This window comes from Leucopleurus acutus (genome assembly GCF_964270905.1).
Source record: "Leucopleurus acutus genome assembly, chromosome: 1".
NCBI classification, from domain to species: Eukaryota; Metazoa; Chordata; class Mammalia; order Artiodactyla; family Delphinidae; genus Leucopleurus; species Leucopleurus acutus.
In genome coordinates, this window is record NC_139142.1 from 27,612,209 (window position 1) to 27,629,294 (window position 17,086).

The following is a 17,086-nucleotide window of genomic DNA, read 5'->3' on the forward strand; positions in this document are numbered from 1 at the left end:
AAGGTCAGGAGTTGAGGCTGTTTTCAACATTAGACTGGGTCTGTCCTTTGTGTGGTGTGGGTCCTTATAAACTGGTGCCTTCCTGCCTGCTCGGTCCCTCTGCCTCTCCAGGAAGCAGTAGGCTGCAGAAATGCAGGGGCGGGGTGGGGTGCTTGGGGGAGGCAGCCATGGTTGCCAGGCCTTTAGACTTTAGGGCAGGGGACCATGGTGTGAGTGATGAGCTGATAGTTGGGGGTACTAAGATGGGTGGCCGTTGGCATTCTAGCACCCCTGCCCTCTCCCTGCCAACACGAGAAGATGTGAGCACACTCACTGCATCAATCAGAAGCTCATCGAATCCCGAGGGAGTGAGGGGCTGGATGGGAATCTAGGAAATGGATCTGAGCCGCAGGCTGGAGGACTGGATTTCATTCACTTCTTGGACACACGCTGTCTCCTTGAGTGACCTTATTCCAGATCCTCCATGTTTATTCCCCTGTGGAAGAGAAGACACCTCTTGTAGGATCCGCCGCCATCATCGCCTCAGGCCTAGGCTCGATCCTGACGCAGCAGGAAGGGGATTAAGATCAAGGAGCTAAGGCGGCTAGCAGCGACAGGTCTCTGCCGGCCGCAGGGTAGCCAAGGACGCGGCCTAGTCCACTAGAGGGCGCGCGCCCCCAGGGGACCTTCCAGCGCTCCCGCGTCCCACGGCGGCGGAGGCAGGCGAGCTGCCCCGTGCTGTCCCAGCTCTAGCCGCAACCCCGGCCGACGCCCCCAGTGGCTCGGGCGGGAAGCGAAGGGTCCGGGGCCCGGCCTTTGGGTCCTGTCTCTGTCATGCCGTTCTTCGTACCTCTCCTGACCTCCTTCAGACCTTCGAGGCTGCAGCCTTGGTCATCGAACAGGGAGTTTGTCCCTGAGGTTAGGGGCGGGAGATAAACTCTGGACAGGTCAGCAGTTCAGTTTGCCCAGGACAAGAGAAAGGTGGCTTGGGTGCCCCTGTCCCGGCAGGCGTCATCTCGCCTACTAGCCCTCGGGCCGGCCCTGCGTCGCCCCCAGCTCCTCACGGGTTAACACCCCTCGCCGCCCGCTCGCTTCCCAGTGCCAAAGTGGGTGTTGCTGGAATTCCTCTCTCCCTCTCCCGTAATGAGGGGGCTGAGCTGTCCCTCCGAGGAGGGGGCACGGTGTGGATAAAAGAGACGAAAAATCGGGGGGAGGTTTCCAAAAATAAAACCCTCCGGTTCCCATTCAGAAGGCTACAGTGACGGGGAGAAGGCGCGGCGGTGCGACAGCGGTGCCCACCCAGCTAGAGACGGAGCGCGGCCGCCGGGCTCATTGCACGCAGCCCCGGGCCGCTCCAGCAGCCTGGCCCTCGCTCCACGGAGAGCCTGGCCCGCAGTCTGATTCGGGGCCCCCTAGACGGGGAGAGGCGGGCCACCGAGAGGGGACCGGAGCGCAGCCAGAGGGCGGCCGGGCGCACAGACTGCGAGCCCCGGGGCAGTTACCCGCGCGCGCCGCTTTCCGGGCGCCCCGGCGCCATGAGGCTCCCAACCACCACCCGCTGCCCCGGGCGCGTCCTTCGGAACCCCTGGAGGAGCTTCTTGCCTCTCACCCTGGCTCTCTTCGTGGGCATGGGTCATGCTCAGAGGGACCCGTTGGGCAGATACGAGCCGGCTGGAAGGGACGCGAGTCGGCTGCGGCGCCCCGGGGGCAGCCACCCCGCAGCGGATACAGCCAAGGTGTACAGTCTGTTCCGGGAGCAGAACGTGCCCGTTCCGGGTTTGCCGCCCGCGGAGCGGCCCCAACCTGGCTGGGGGAGCCCCAGCAGGCCCGCCGAGGCGGAGGCCAGGAGGTCGCCCCGCGCGCAGCAGCCGCGGCGAGTCCAGCCACCTGCGCAGACCTGGAGAAGCCGGCCCCTGAGCCAGCAGCAGTCCGCACCCCGGGCCCAGGACCCCCCGGCTCTCCCGCGCCTCGGGACCGCGCAGCGGCCGCGGGCTGCGCGAGGGCGGCTAACGGGGTGAGCACTGGAGAGGGAAGCATGGGGGCTGGGGGAGCGAGGGCCGGTCTCCCGTACGCTCGTTCGTGGAGGGATGTGCTGGCTAGAGGACAGGGCGCCGGGCTCTGCCTTTCGTCCCTCTGTCCTCAGTACTGCGGAGGAACAGACCGAGGTCCCGGAGCTGGGGCTCCATCTGACCCACTCTCAAAGAGTTGAGAGGAAAGAGAAACATCATCCACACCCTTTCGTACCAGCTCGCCCAGACCCGACGTTAATCCTTTCCCAAGGCGCCAGGGCATTCGCCCGCTCTCCTCCCTCCCGCCTCCAACCGGTGCCTGCTGACGCCCGTAGCGGTGCGGGGATCTGAAAGGGATCGGGGAGAGGGCAGCGGGGTGGGCGTTCCACGCGCTTGAGGCCCAGGGGAAGCTGAGCGGGCTTAGAGCGCGGGTAGGTGGAGGACGTCGGGGGCTCCAGAGCGCAAGGGCAGATGCATCTCCAGGAAGGAGGCTGGCAGCAAAGCCTGCGCGGGGGAACGAGTCTGTGGGTTGCAGCAGAGGTCGGCCTGAGCCCGCGGATGGCTGGACGTGGAAGTGGGCATGGGATCGGGGGCACTTTGGGCAGGAAGCCTGCTCGCGATGTGGCTGTGGCACTGTGGGTCCGTGGGGGAGTGGGTCTGTGTGTGCCCCTATGCAGCTAGGTGTCAGCGCGACTCGCGCACTTTGCAGGGCTAAGTCTCCCCCCTACCCTGAGACGACCAGCTGCTTGCCGGGGGCTCCCTCGCAGCGTGGGAGAGGTTCCCCAGTAACCCCCGGCCCCGCTGAAGATCCTCATGGCTGCGGGAGGCTCAGTCTTGCCTGAGTATGACAGGTGTCTCCAGAATGGAGGGCACTGGAGGCCCGGGCAGTGTGGGGATGCGTGGGGACACCATCGGGGAGGCTGGGAAGGAAGCTGGCAGCCCTTCTCGGCTTGGGCCCTATTTGCCAGTTGGGTTCAGTCCCCTGGCTCATAGCGTGAAGGACACTGCAACCCCTGTTCTACTCCCGAGGATGTTCTTCCTGCCTCTCCACTCACTATTTTCCTAGGCTGCAGCACTCTTCTCCTGTATTTCTCTGCTTAGAGAGACCTTCCTGACTACTCCTGCCCCACCCTCTCTCTTCCTTCACCCTGCTCTACGTTTCTTCATAGCACTTATTCCCATTGGACATATTATGTTTCTGTTTCTGCGTTTATGGCCTGGTCTCCCAGCCCACGCTAATGTAAGCTCTATAAAAAGAGAGGCTTTGTTTTGTGCATTGCTGTGTCACCGGTGCCTAGAACAGTGCTCGTATATAGTTGCTGCTTGTTAAGTATCTGTTGAGTGAGTGAATGAATTCCCCGCTGCCCTTGGAAGGCCCAGCTTAAGGCAGACAGAGTAGACCCGAGCACTGCCAAGTCGCTTACACAGAGGATCAGTCAGAGTGTGGTAATGGCCTGTGCAAGTGAATACATACTTCTTAAGAGCAAGTGTGCAGGGCCTGGGATAGGGGATGGGGCCCCGAGACAAAGACATTGTTCCTGCCAGGAGGGCAACTCAATTACTTCAAATCGAATTGGAGAAATGGACAGATAGGCACTGGTGAACATGCTTTCTAGTACCAGCAGCTTCATGTTAAGCATAAAGGGATGGACGGTTGTGGCTGACGAGCCTGGAGGAGAAGGAGGCCCTGGGGTGCGCTGGGCAGCATGCGGGGAAGCAGAGGGGAAGTGGCAGGAGTGGGGTCCCGAGTCGTAGCACTGCCCAAAGACAAGGGCTTTTCACTGTTGGCACTGGCCTCGGGGCAGGACTGCACCCTGGTGTAGGGGAGCCACAGGGCTGAGGCTGGAGGCATAGGTTGAGCCGGATCACGGAGGAGCTTATACTGTCGGCGTTCGGGTGGGAGTTGGGGGGAGATGGGATAGTGGAGTGGGGGTGGGAGGGTGCACTCTTCGCAGTTGTGAAATGAGGTGGTGATGAGCAAAGCAGATTGTCACCCTGATAAGGCTGGTAGATGTACACAGGTGTGTAAGGACCTGGGCTGGCTGCCACCCACAATCACTTGCCATATACAGGTGCACACATCATATCACATGCTGGGGTGGCTCCTCCCCCAGATTATTTTCTGCAGCTTTGATAAAGGGTGGGTTCCTCTGGCACTGCAGCTAGCCACTCCCAGTCATCTGGGGAGGAGCTGAGTGGCAATCTTGTCCATTGGCTTCCTCTCCCCAAGTCCATTCTAGCTCCTGGCTTCTGGCCAGGCTGGCCTCTCTGGCAGTTGCCTTGTGAATTGCTCAGGGCCAAGGACTAAGTGCCACCTGCTGGTAAAGCTTGGAATTGCATCACCACTACTGGGGATTCTTCATTCAACAAACGTTTGGAAGGTCTCCTATATGCCCGGCACTTTGCTGGACCATGGGGATACAGCAGTGGCCAAGACAGCCTCTGTCTCCGTGGAACTTGCAATGTAGTGGGGTTTTATTGCACATAATGAAGATTTTAAGTGTGCGCCAGGCACAGTGCTAGGTGTCTGGGACACAGTGTAACCAGAGCAGAAAATTCTTGCACTACTGAAATTCACAGTCCACAGGGGACTTTTTAAGCCATTGTTCCCCAGCATTCAGTGTTTCTTAAGCTTAGCCTCACAGCATACCACCTTAATAATATTTTCCTCTATCTTTTCCTCCTTGTTCTATTATTTTCTTAAATTTAGAAACTGTTAAAATAACAGGATTTTGTGTTTTATTTATTTTTAAGTATTTTATATTATGAAGTTTTATACAAACCTACAAAAAGTATTGGAAATAATACAACTAACAATCCAGCTTTTTCAAACCTTAATATTTGGGCCTATTTTGCTTCTGATTTTTTTAGTCGAAATATCGTCTATAAATTTGTCTCCCTCTCTCCCCAGAGTTAACCACCACCTTGAATTTACCCATGATTCCAATCTAGGTTTTTATAGATGCATGCATCCATAACATATACAATATTGTTTTGCATATTTTAAACTTAGATAAGTGGTGCTATGCTGCATTATCCCTCTAAAATTTGCTTTTCCAATCCTCATTAGATGTTTGAAATTTAACTACATTAATATAATCAGCTCAACTTTATTCATTTTAATTGTTGGTCATTATGTCATTGTCTGAATATACCACAGTTTATTTATCCATCCTTCTGTTTTGGGACACTTAGATGAGTTACATATTTTGGTATTACAAACAGTGCTTGGCATTTTTCTACATAAATAAATCCATTTTCAAGGACACTTTGTATCACTATCATAAGCTGAAAATAGTACCACTTGTCATAAAGAGGAAACTGTAGGAAAACTGAAATGAAAACAAAATGTTCTCAAAGTCTAGTCAAATACCATTATCATAGGAAGTTCAGCCCCGTAGTTCTCCCTACTGGAAATGGCAATTGGCAAGGGCTGGAGAGAGAACCTGGCGTGAAGACCCAACCTCCAACAGAGATTTTTTCCCACTGGTCTAATCACACTAGAACGATCACTAAAAAGGGAATCACTTTCTCGCTGTGTGATTCAGCATTGCTGCATGTTGTGATTATGGAAACGTCACACTTCCTTTCCTACCAGAAGTGTGTTGGGAAACATTGGATTAAGTGAAACAAAGAGGTATTAAAAGTACACCACATGTCAGCCACTATGTTGGACTCTAGGGGCACAAAGAGGAATAAGAAAGAGCCCTCAAGGTACTCAAGACAGAGACATACACCAACAGCCTGAGGTAATCAGTGCTAAATGGTGTGGCGGCCGGAGAATGGGGAAGGCTGGGTAGATGGCAGGGGAGGTTTCACACAAAGGAGGTGACGTTTGATCTGGAAGTCTTGGAGCGAGCCACGGATCTCCGTCGGCAAAGAAGAGAGGGAAGGCAGTCTAGGCAGAGAGAGCAGCTTAAGCAAAGGCATCAAAATGTGCCCACACACAGTGCAGCTGGGGGACAACAAACTTCGTATATCTGGAGGATCATAGTTTTGGTTGTAGGTGGCCATGGAGATAAGGGGGGAAGGGGGGCAATTAGACTCCACAGGCAGGAGGGGCCCGGTTGGCTTTGTAGAGGCCAGTGGAGAGCCTTGAGGCGTCTATAACAAAGGACCAGTATGACCAGATTTGTTCCAGGTGGAACAGCAGCTGTCCTAGGCTGTTAGCCAGATGGGTTGGGCAATGATGTTGGATACTGGACTAATGTTTGCTGAGTGGTGTGGCCTGGAAGGCTGGGCTTACATAATCTCTGAGTCGTATCTTCCAGAGACTCAGAGCCACTGAGTCTTTGGCCCCAGCTAGTCAGGCTCATTTGCTCTCTCCAGATAGCCAGAGCTCACGGAATGGTCATCTCCCATCGGGCACCCCCCTGAGCCTGTACCCAAGACTCTGGCTGGGCTCCTGTATCCCTCTTGAGTGCCCGCTTTGCCAAGCCCTGCCCCCCTGCTTGGCATCTTTGATTCTGACCAGTTCTCACTGTGGCCCTGACGGCCTTGAGGGCTCTACCGTGGTCAGCAGGGCATGCCGAGCTGCTGTCTTCCTACAGTCAGCTCCGTAGCCATTCTGAAGGCATCTAGGGAACCAGCAGGCTCAGGGGGGCCTCCTTGAGCTGGGCTCCACGCCATGACCTCTCAGCCAGGTGGGCCCCTCAGTCCGTGCTCTCTGGACTCCCACAGACCCTAGTTTTTAGAAAACTCCCGGGGCATGCTGTCTGCTTCCTTCTCAAAGACCTCTCAGGCCTCTAAGAGGCCTTGCCACCACCAGAGGGGGTAATGACTCATCAATGGGTGGGTAGTCCCCCCTCCCACCAGGGCACACACTCAGAAGCCCTGGCTGTGAGGACCAGCCCCTTCCCCAGAACCTAGAGACTTGGGCCCTGATGGGGAATAGGCCTTCGGGAGCCAGGAAGCCGATGAAGGCAGCGGTGCAGAGGGGCTTCGAGGTGGCTGAAATGGCACAGCCCTTGGGTGGGAGGGCATTCTGGGGCCTCCCTGGGAGGCAGCTCCCCACAGCTTTGGGCCAAAGGGCCAGGAATGGGCCTCAGCTTTTTCAAGCTGAAGGAATTTATTTTGAATGTTTCATAAGGTTTCAAAAACCACACGAGCTTTGGGGGCCACACAAATGTCAAACAAACTCCTAAGTGGGACCAGATGCTCACCACGCCGGCCACGAAGGTCACAGGAAGGGCCCCCTGGTCTGTCCTTCACCCCACTCTTGGGCTCCGTACCTCTGCTGCCCCGCTCACCCTGAGCTTCAGCGAGTGCTGAGTAGAGAATTTCTGATGGTAATGATGGGGTCTGTGAAGCAGAGCCAGGCCCAGCCTGAGCTGAGAAGTCAGGGCCCCAGAGGTCTTCTCCAGATAGAGCCCTTCTCGGGAAGTCATCTCTGTCTGGGCATTTGGGTTTTAGATCGACAGTCAGGGTGGGTGAAGGATACTCCACACCTGAGGGCAGAGTTCGGGTGAGTTAGGTGAGTGGCCCTGGTGGCAACTGCTGGTCAGTGTCTCCTGCAGGTGTCTCGGTGCCAGCCCTAAGGAGTAGCTGGGGGAAGGGCTATCTCCCACCGAGAAAGTTCCATCAGCCTGCCCAAGTAAAAAGCGTGCTCACCGTACAGTGCAGCTTATCCCGAGTCCCCAGCCCCATCTTCCTACCAGCTTGCCACTTCCTCAGCTCCTCTTAAAGAGAAATTCTGGAGCTCCGGCTCCTTCTGTCCCAGCCAGTGCTCCGTCTGACCGTGCACCAGCCTGCCAGAGGGCTGAGGCTCCTCCCAGTGTGCATGTGTTGGCAGGTGCTGCACATGTATGTCCTTAAGGCTGTTTTGGGTACGTTTTCCAGCTTCCCTTGGATTATCAGCGTTTGTTGGCAAGGGCCACGGTGATAATTTTTTGGTGAGAGGCCATGCGGAGCTGGAGCGTGACTTAGAGTTGGGTCAACTGAGGTTTGAATCTGGCTCTGACATTTACTTATTGTTTAGTCTTGGAAAGTGACTGAGACACTCTGAACTGGCTTTTTGATCATCTTCGTGATCCCTGTGACAGTGTGTTGGGGGCTATATATCCTATCTCATTTAATCCTCACAACAACATTAAGCAGGTATTATTATCTCCATTGTACAGATGAAAAGAATGAGGCTTCCCGAGCTCATGCAGAGAACGGCAGAGTCAGGTTTCAATCTTAGATGTGAAGGATTCCAAAGCACCCGCCCATGGGCCACGAGGCCTCCCTAGAAAAGGGGGACAGTGCCCGGCCTGGCAGAGTTCCCCCAGGCCCCGCCTGTAGAAGGTGGGACCATCAGTAGGGCTCTGTGAATAGTCCCGTTCTGAGCACCCTATGCTGACCCTGTTTTGGTGACCCTGCAGGAGGAATGTCTGCGGGGGACAGTGCTGCCCAGGATGGACAACAGCAAACAGTACCAACCACTGTATCAAACGTGAGTGCCTCCACCGCATCCACCCTCTCCCTATCTCTTCCTTGAGCTGGGCGGGGCATGGGGACTCCAGAATCTGTGCGGGGAGCACAAGTGTCTTCCTCAATCTGTCTCCTGAGCAGGTAGCCCCTTTCCAGGGGGGAGGCAGTGGAAGAGAGGAGATTGAAAAATGCCTCCAGGGCATTCCCTGGTGGTCTGGTGGTTAGGACTGGCGCTTTCATTGCCAAGGGCCTGGGTTCCATCCCTGGTTGGGGAACTAAGATCCCACAAGCTGCATGGCATGGCGAAAAAAAAAAAAGGCTCCAACTGAAGATGACTTTTCAAATAAAATCCCCTCTCTTGTTTGTAAAGTTTCCTGTATTCCCCACCTGCTGCTCCACTGTGTTGGGGCTCCTCCCCAGCTTGCCCTGTGGTGCTCACATACCACTGTGGTCTGTGGAACACACCTGGCCCCAGAGCCTCTGCATCGCACATTCCTGGGGGGACCACTCCCAGCGTCGTGCTAGGGGAGTCCACCTCTTCTCTGGCCCCTGGCCCCTGGTGGGCATCCTACCAGGATGGTCAGATGAGGCTTTGATCCTGTGTCTGGAGCAGTCTTCCTTTCAACCACTCCAAAGCCTGGCAGGCTGGCCCAGATGAGAAAAAAGAGGGTAGTCATCTTAGTTATGTGGAGACCAAGGAGTGAGGTAGGAAGAGCCGGGCTCTGTGCCCTAGCCTCCACTGATGGTACCCTCGGAGGAGGTGACAGCAACACGAGAGCCAGTAGCTATGCAGCACTCGCTCTGTGCAAGACTCACTTCACACGTCCTGTGGGGCAGGGAGAGCCACTCACCTTTTGGCAGGTGAGGAAACTGGGGCACAGACAAGTCACGTGCTCAAGGTCACATGGCCTAGAAATGGCCGGATATGAACTCAGGTAACCTGACTCTAGGGTCCCTCTTCTTTTTTTTTTTTTTTTTGTGGTACATGGGCCTCTCACTGTTGTGGCCTCTCCCGTTGCGGAGCACAGGCTCCGGACGTGCAGGCTCAGCGGCCATGGCTCATGGGCCCAGCTGCTCCGTGACATGTGGGATCTTCCCGGACCGGGGCACAAACCTGCGTCCCCTGCATTGGCAGGCGGACTCTCAACCACTGCGCCACCAGGGAAGCCCAAGGGTCCCTCTTCTTAATCTCCACACTCTGCTGCCAGATATCTTACCTCATCTTCCTGGACCTCACTTTCTGCATCTGTGAACTGGGGATGGCCGTGTACTACTGTTTCCTTTTTTACTCCTCCTCTACCTCCTATTACTACTACCACCATCACCTCTACCATTACTACTGCTACTGTTACCTCTACTACCATCACTACTGCTGCAGCTGCTGCTGCTACCACTACTACCCCCATTACTACTATAACAATGACTACTACTAGCTAACAGCCGAGGATTTACTATATGCCCAACACTGTGCTGAGCTCTTCACATACGTCATCTTAGTTGTCTCCCAATCCTATAACATGAGTGTTTACTGATCATCTATCCTACTTATAGTCGAGGAAACTGAGGCTCAGTTTGGTTAGGAAATGTGCCCGAGGAGACAGCAGTACTCCGAGTCCTGGAGCTGAGGCCTGGGGTGGGATGTGGGGCTGGAGATGAGGAGGAGAGCCCCTAAGTTCTATTGAGCTTAGCAGAGAGTGTTGCTGAGGTTTGAGTTGAAGTTGGGGAGGGTGGCTTCAGGGCGGGTGGGCATGGGCCTCGCTCTGGCCCTTCAGCCCTGAAGGTTCTCAGTTTCCTAACTTTCTCATGACTTTCCAGCGTCCTTCTCTGCCAATCTGGAGTTTCAACACTGGAAACTCGAGGTTGGGTGAGTCTGCAGACTGTCAGAACTGACGTGTGTGTGCATCCTCATGCCCTGATCTGGGGGTGCCGCTCCAGCCTGCTGTCAGTATCCACTCCACCCCGGGGGGCCTCAGCCCCATTGTTTCTCTCCCCGGCCCTCCGCTGCTCCCCTGGTCATACCTGTGGCCCTGGCACACGGGCTGGCAGCGCTCCTGGAGGAATTGCCACTGGGCGTTAGCCTTTCCCACACGAAGCTGGCTCGCCCACCGAAGGCCTGTGTGCTAATTAGCTGGGCCCAGCGCTGTTTGCTTGTTGCTGTTTTGCTGCTAATGAGCTTGATGAGAACCACGTGGGCAGTGGGGTGTTGGCCCTGGATGGCGAGGTCCGGAGCTCTGTCAAATATGGGGCTCTTGGTTCCACGCCCTGTCAGCTGGCTCTCCTGCTTCCCCCGTGGTTTGCGTCTCCCTATCCCCTCCCCACAGCTGCCCTTCTGGCTGGAACAGAGGCTGCCAACGCCGGGGAATGCTCATGACTCTGGCCTAGTGGTTTCCCACATGTGGGGTGCCTCTCCTGGCCTGGCCGCGGCGGGGGTGGTGACAGGGAGGGGTGTGTGACATCCCCCCAACTGCCAAGAATAAAGTCTAGTCCCAGAACAGTGTGGGGATTCAATCCATCCCCTGGTCTCTCCCAGATATCCGTAGGTCCAACCCACTGCCCCTGCATAGCGAGGGATGGCCTTTGTCCCCTGGCCCACCCCCGACTCCCACTTGCCCCCTGTCACAGACTCCTAGGTTGCTGTAACGTACCAGCCATCTCCTTGGCAGGCCCCTTTCTTCATCCCTGTGCAGTCACTGGACCTTGGGGACCCACTGTGTCTGCAGGTGTCCACTGCTAGAAGCCCAGCTGCTCTCTGCGCCCTGGAGGGGTCTGGAGCTGTGCCCCCATCTCCTCCTCTGGTCTTGGTGTCTGCCTTTCCTTCTGTGGCTTTGCCAGCTCGCCACACAATTTGTGTGTTTACGTATTTGTGGAGGCAGCTGACTGGGGCCTGCCAGCCCGCTCAGCTGAGGGGAAGCAGTGTAGGGCGTGGGGTGCCAGGGTCCTGTTTACAGTTAGGGCCTTTGGAAGACTGTCCCGTCTTCCCAGACTGGCTCGCCCCAGTGCACACACAGCCTTTGGGAGGCTTCTGAAGGCTCGCACTGGGGAAGAGGATTTGAAGAATTCTTTGGCTTCTTGTTTTATCTCGGCTTAGATGCACGGGGGCTGGGGCTGTTCTGGGGAGAAGTCTATTGAGGAGGGGGCTAGGTGGAGTACCATCTTCCCCTCCCCCGCAGCAGGAAGGCTCCAAGTTAAGAGCATGTGCTTTAGATTCTGGTGTCAGATTCAAGGCGTCATGGGTTTGAATCACAGCTCCGTGTCCTCAGGCAAGTGCCTGGCCCTCTTCCAGCCACAGTGCCTCACCTGTTAAGTGGGTATAACGATCTTTATAGAGCTGTTTTTGAGAATTAATAATAATAACACACTGTAGCTCTTACAGTGTGTTCTGTGCATCAGAACTTTATTAATTTTTCATCCTCACAACAACCCTGTAAACTAGAGTTGATCTTTATCCCCACTTACAGATGAGGTTAACTATTTGTTCAAGTCACGCAGCTGGCAATCAGTAGAGCCTGGGTGTGAATCCAGGTAGCCTGCTCCAGAGGATAGGGCTTAACACCGTGCTCCTGGGAAACGAGCACGTGTGTGTAGAGAGCCTGCAACATGGTAAGTTTAGTTGTTATTTTAACCTAGATCCAGGAGGCTGTGCTGCCTGCCTGGGTTTCAATGCCGACTCCATCTCTTAGCTACAGGACCCTGGGCAAGTTGCTCAAGCTCTCTGTGCCTCAGTTTCTTTTCCTGTGAAACAGGACTAATATTAGTCCCTGCCTCAGAGAATTCTGAGGAACAAATGAGATCACTTAGGGCAAGTGTTTAGTTCAAGACCTGGCACGTTCTGTGTGTTCTGTACATGTCTGGCCTTGATGTTGCGAGCAGGGACTGTGTCTACCAGCCCACACCATGCAGCACAGCGGCAAGTGTTCACCGGATACAAGGTAAAGGCTCAACAAGAATGTACTGAATGACACAGGGCCTTTCCCAGACCCGTGCAGAGGAGTCCCCTTCTGCTGCCCTGGATTCATCGGCCCTTTTGGAAAACTCCCCACGGTGCTCAGGAGACCCTGGAATGGCCTAGGCATTTGTGCTTGCCTTTTAGTCCCAAGCCTGTGTGCGCATGGGGCCATTAGAACCACATACCTTCTAGGCCACATCTCAGTGCTGTGAAGACCCTCATCCCTCCTGATCTGGGCTTCTCCTGGGCTTCCCTGAGGGAGTTCCCCTGGCCCACCCATCCCAGCCCTGTAAATGACCCCGTCCCAAAGGGCAAGACTATAGCCACCCAACTTTGGAGCCAGAATCCCCGAGTTCAAACCCTTGCTCCATCATTTACTAGCATGGTGATCTCAGGCACATTGCTGGACTGCTCTAAGCCTCAGTTTCTCCGTATGTCAAATGAGGATCAGAATAGCACCTGTAGTAGTTATAAGACTCTACAGAGGAGATGTATGCAAAGAAATCGACCTCATAATGGTAAGTGCTGAACAAATGTTGGGGAAAAGGGTCAGGGCAGGGGTGGGATTTGCAGGTTCTTTACTGACTGGTTAGGAGCTGCCAGGAGCCAGAGGCTTGAGTCTACATATGGCTCGTCTCTGGATGAACCATCCGATGAAACTCAGTAGTTGGTGGGAGTGGTGGAGAGGAAAGTGGAAGGTGTTAAGGGGAATAATCACATGACTTCAGTGGAGACCCAACTAACACGAAGGGTACAGACCTAGCAAGAGACACTGCCCCTCTCTCCCCTGACCATGTAGAGGTACCTTAGATCTTTTTGGTAAGCAGGTGTATGCCCCCAAGGCTTTTTGCTTAAAGGAGTATTTAGGAGATGCTTTTATCCAGGGGGTCCTGAAGCCAGGGGCTGTATCCTGTTGATACCAGCAGAGTGCCTATTTGATACATGTTTGTTAAAGGACTGAGTGGGTGAATGATTTCACAGGTGACCTGGAGGTTTTCTTCTGCCATTCTCAGCTGCCTCTTCTCACCTCCTTGGTTGGCTTCTCCTTTTCTACCTAACATCTTTTTTTTTTTAAAGCCAAGTTCTTCTTTTTTTAATTTTATTTAAATTTTATGTATTTATTTATTTTTGGCTGTGTTGGGTCGTCGTTTCTGTGCAAGGGCTTTCTCTAGTTGCGGCGAGCGGGGGCCACTCTTCATCGCGGCACGCGGGCCTCTCACTGTCGCGGCCTCTCTTGCTGTGGAGCACAAGCTCCAGACGCGCAGGCTCAGTAGTTGTGGCTCACGGGCCTAGTTGCTCTGCGGCATGTGGGATCTTCCCAGACCAGGGCTCAAACCCGTGTCCCCTGCATTGGCCGGCAGATTCTCAACCACTGCGCCACCAGGGAAGCCCTCTACCTAACATCTTGATGTTGGGCTGCCTCAGGACTTTCCCCAGATCTTCTAAATCCCCCACACAAAGAGGGGGCCATATGAAGCAAGCAGAGCATTATTGAGTACCAGTAGACGCTGTGCCAGACAACTAACACGCAACAGTAAGAGCGGCTGTGCTCACTCTGTGCCAGGGACCACGCCAAGCCCTTCACCTCCCTTCCCCCTGTGAGTGGCCATCACATCACGCTCTGTCCTGGCCCTTCCTGTGTCCCTGGCTACTGCTTCTCCTCTACCCGCTACTAAACACTGGGTTTCCCAGGACCGAATTCTGGGTGCTCTTCTTTCCTTTCTCACTGCACTGCTCCTGGAATGATCTAATGCATTCCCATGGATGTAAACATCGTCTCTGGGCTGATGACACTCAGATTTATATACATCTTCAGCCAGTCCTCTGCTCCAACCTCCAGGCTCCTTTCATCCCGCCGCCTCCTCAACATCTGCTCTTGATGCCTCCCAGCCACCCCCACCCCAACTTGTCTCAAGCGAGCGCATCATTTCCCTCCCTCTGAGCCCATATCCCTGCCCAGGTCTTACCCATCCTGTCAGAGGCATCTCCATCTATGTGAATGCTTAAGCCAGACCATTCAGGACACCTCCTCTTGCTCAGGCTTCTATCCAGTTCATCCCTGAGCCCTGTTTGTTTTACTTCCTAAATCTCTTGAGAGTCTGTTTGCTTCCCGCCCCCCACACCCCCCTCCCCCCTCCCCCCCCCCCCCCCCCCCCCGCTTCTCTAGTCCCGGGCACCAGCACGCTCTCCTGGGTGACTGCTGCAGCTGGCTGACTGCTCCCACTGTCCCCCTTACTCTCCAGTTCTTTCTCTGTAATTAGATCGTAACACATCCCTATTGAAACCTTCCTGTGGCGGTGTGTCCAGCCTTGTCTGTCAGCGCCTCACTCACCAGATCCAGCCCGGGCTCCTGGAATGTGCTGCCCCCGGGCTGTTGCACATGCTGCTCTCTCTGTTTGCTTTTCCTTTCTCTTTATGTGGCTGCTCCCTGTCTTCGTTTCCAGCTCCCCCTAACCGCTCTGTCTAGAGCTGCCCCCAGCAGCCTTGTTACTCTGGATCCCAGCCCCTGTATTGCTTCTTCCACCATTCATATCCCAATTTCTCTTCCTCTGCTTGTTTTTTTGCTTGTTTTATGAATTTCTCTAAGTTGGAGGCTCCATGAAGAAAAAGACACTGTCTGTCTTGCTTACGATCCTAAGCAGACAGTAAATGTTGGACGCACGACCACTTTCTAGATGCTGAGACTTGCAGAGGTGAAGGAACTTGCCTGAGGTCGTGGGGTTGGAATTCAAATGCAGGTCTCTTTGACTATAAGGCTGCTCTCTCCTCCACACTTCTGCCCCCACCTTCATTGAGTTGTAAATGGCAATGGTGTATTCCTTCCCTCTCAACCTTCATGGGTCCTGGGCACGGAGCTGGTGTGGCTGCAGAAGGGCTTGGATGGCTCCGTGTTAGCCACAGGACTGTCTTGCACGCCCTGGGGCTGCTCCCCTGGAAAAGGCTGGGCCCCCGGGCTTGTCCCTGATGGGGGCTGCTCCAGGACCCCATCTTCTCTCATCTCCCTGGCCTCTCTGGCACTGAGGCCTTTAAATCCCTGCCTCCTCCCAGACAAAGCCCTCAGGGCTGTGATGGGGATGGACAGGTGACTCATCTGCTCTAGGGCAGGAGCTAGAGGCAAACCCAGGCCTCTGCCCTGGGCCACGAGCCCTGCCCAGTGGTCCCCTCCTCATGCCTGCTGGAGCCAGTGGGAATTGGGGCTGCTCTCTGCCCCAGCCCCTGGCCCCCAACTGGCCCAGTATCTCGGTGTTTGTTAATGCAATTAGCAGGGCGGTCCATGCTGATGGGCCGGGGCCAAGGTCTGACTCACAACCCTCCTTCCTCCCCTCCGGCCGCCAAACGGTAGAGGCCCTCTTGGCCTGCCAGACAGCGTCTGCAGAGCGTGCGCAAGGGGCCAAGAACGGCATCTTTCTCTCATTAAAGGCTTTTATGTGAACACAACTGCAATTTTGGAGCAGGGCGCTTGGCTGGCCCCTGAGCCCCAGTGCTGTTTCCAGCCATCCTGAGCTGCGATCCCAGCACAGCTGTGGTGGGAATGGGCTGAATCCTTGAGGACCTGACTTCTCCCACAGCCTGGGGGCTTGGGGCTGAGGTCGGGGCTTGGGGGACACAGCTCGTGAGCAGAGCTTGGGTGTGGAGGGGATGAGTCCTCGGTGGATTCTGAGGGTGTGTGAAGGCCAGTGAGGGATTTCCTGGCCTCGGGGAGCTCTGACATCAGGGTCCCCTTTCTGTGGAAACCAAAGGTCAAGGCTGTGGAGAAGAAACAGCTCAGGGTCACAGGTAGACCCCCAGTTACGTGAATTCCAAGGGCAAACTGAGGCCTCCAGGTAGGGGTCTAAGGTGAGGGGCGGACCCAGGGAAGGGCAGCACTGAAGGTGGTGGGTGACCGTCCTGCCTAGAAATGCCTCTGGGTGTGGAAGGGACAGGGCCCCATCCTGAGGGAGGGATCAGGTACTCAGTGGGGAGGTCCTTAGTGTCCCACTGACACAGAGTTTAGGAAAGATGGAGCTTTAATCTGAGGAGCAGCTGAGCCTCAGGTATGGGGGTGCTGGGCCCAGAGTCTAATCTGGAAGGTAGGTTCATCTCCCAGACAGGAGGGCCTGGTACTGGAGGCCTCGGAGGAGGGCACAGGCTTAAGGGGCCCACCCTAAAGTCGGTGCCTCACCTAATGGAATTGACGGAGGGAGAAGGCATCTCTAGATCCCGGGAGAGAGAGCTGATGACAGAAGCCCTACCTGGCTGGGGTGGAAGGAGGTAGAGAGGGGACGGGCTGTATCTAACACCTGAAGAGCAGCCCTGCCTCTGCACCACAGTGTTTGGGGCATCTCTCTAACCAAGGCCTGCCTTGTCATTGCCTTTTCCTGGGAAAAAGGTCATGGCAGAGAAGTTCAGAAGCCCTCTTGCTTCTGCCACTAGGTGTGTGTATTTTTTTGTTTTTTAACTTAGCATTGATGCCCAATACAACTTTCTGTGGAAACTTTCTGTGGAAATGTTCTATATCTTGCCATCCAACATGGTAGCCGTGAGCCACATGTGGCTACTGAGCCCTTGAAATGTGTCTAGTGCAACTGGGGAACTGAATTTTAAATTTTATTTAATCAATTTCCATTTCAACAGCCATATAGAGCTCATGGCTACGGCATTGGACAGCACAGCTCTAGAGAGTACAAAGTACTTCCGTGATCTCTGTTGAGACTCCCACAACTCTTGGAGGCAGGAATTGCCAGACCCATTTTATGGATGT

The 17,086-nt window shown here is 55.0% G+C and overlaps 1 protein-coding gene across 1 annotated transcript in view; it reads left to right on the plus strand.

Moving 5' to 3' along the window:
* Positions 1 to 1,514: 1,514 nt before the first annotated feature.
* The window catches only part of LTBP2 (latent transforming growth factor beta binding protein 2), a gene marked incomplete at its 5' end in the record, with an annotated part of 95,162 nt that continues 79,590 nt past the window's right edge, over positions 1,515 to 17,086 (plus strand). Inside the window, 2 exons of the mRNA XM_082841447.1 lie at positions 1,515 to 1,993; positions 8,351 to 8,421. Coding sequence (XP_082697573.1) covers positions 1,515 to 1,993; positions 8,351 to 8,421 — 550 coding nt within the window. The remainder of the gene's footprint in view (positions 1,994 to 8,350; positions 8,422 to 17,086) is intronic.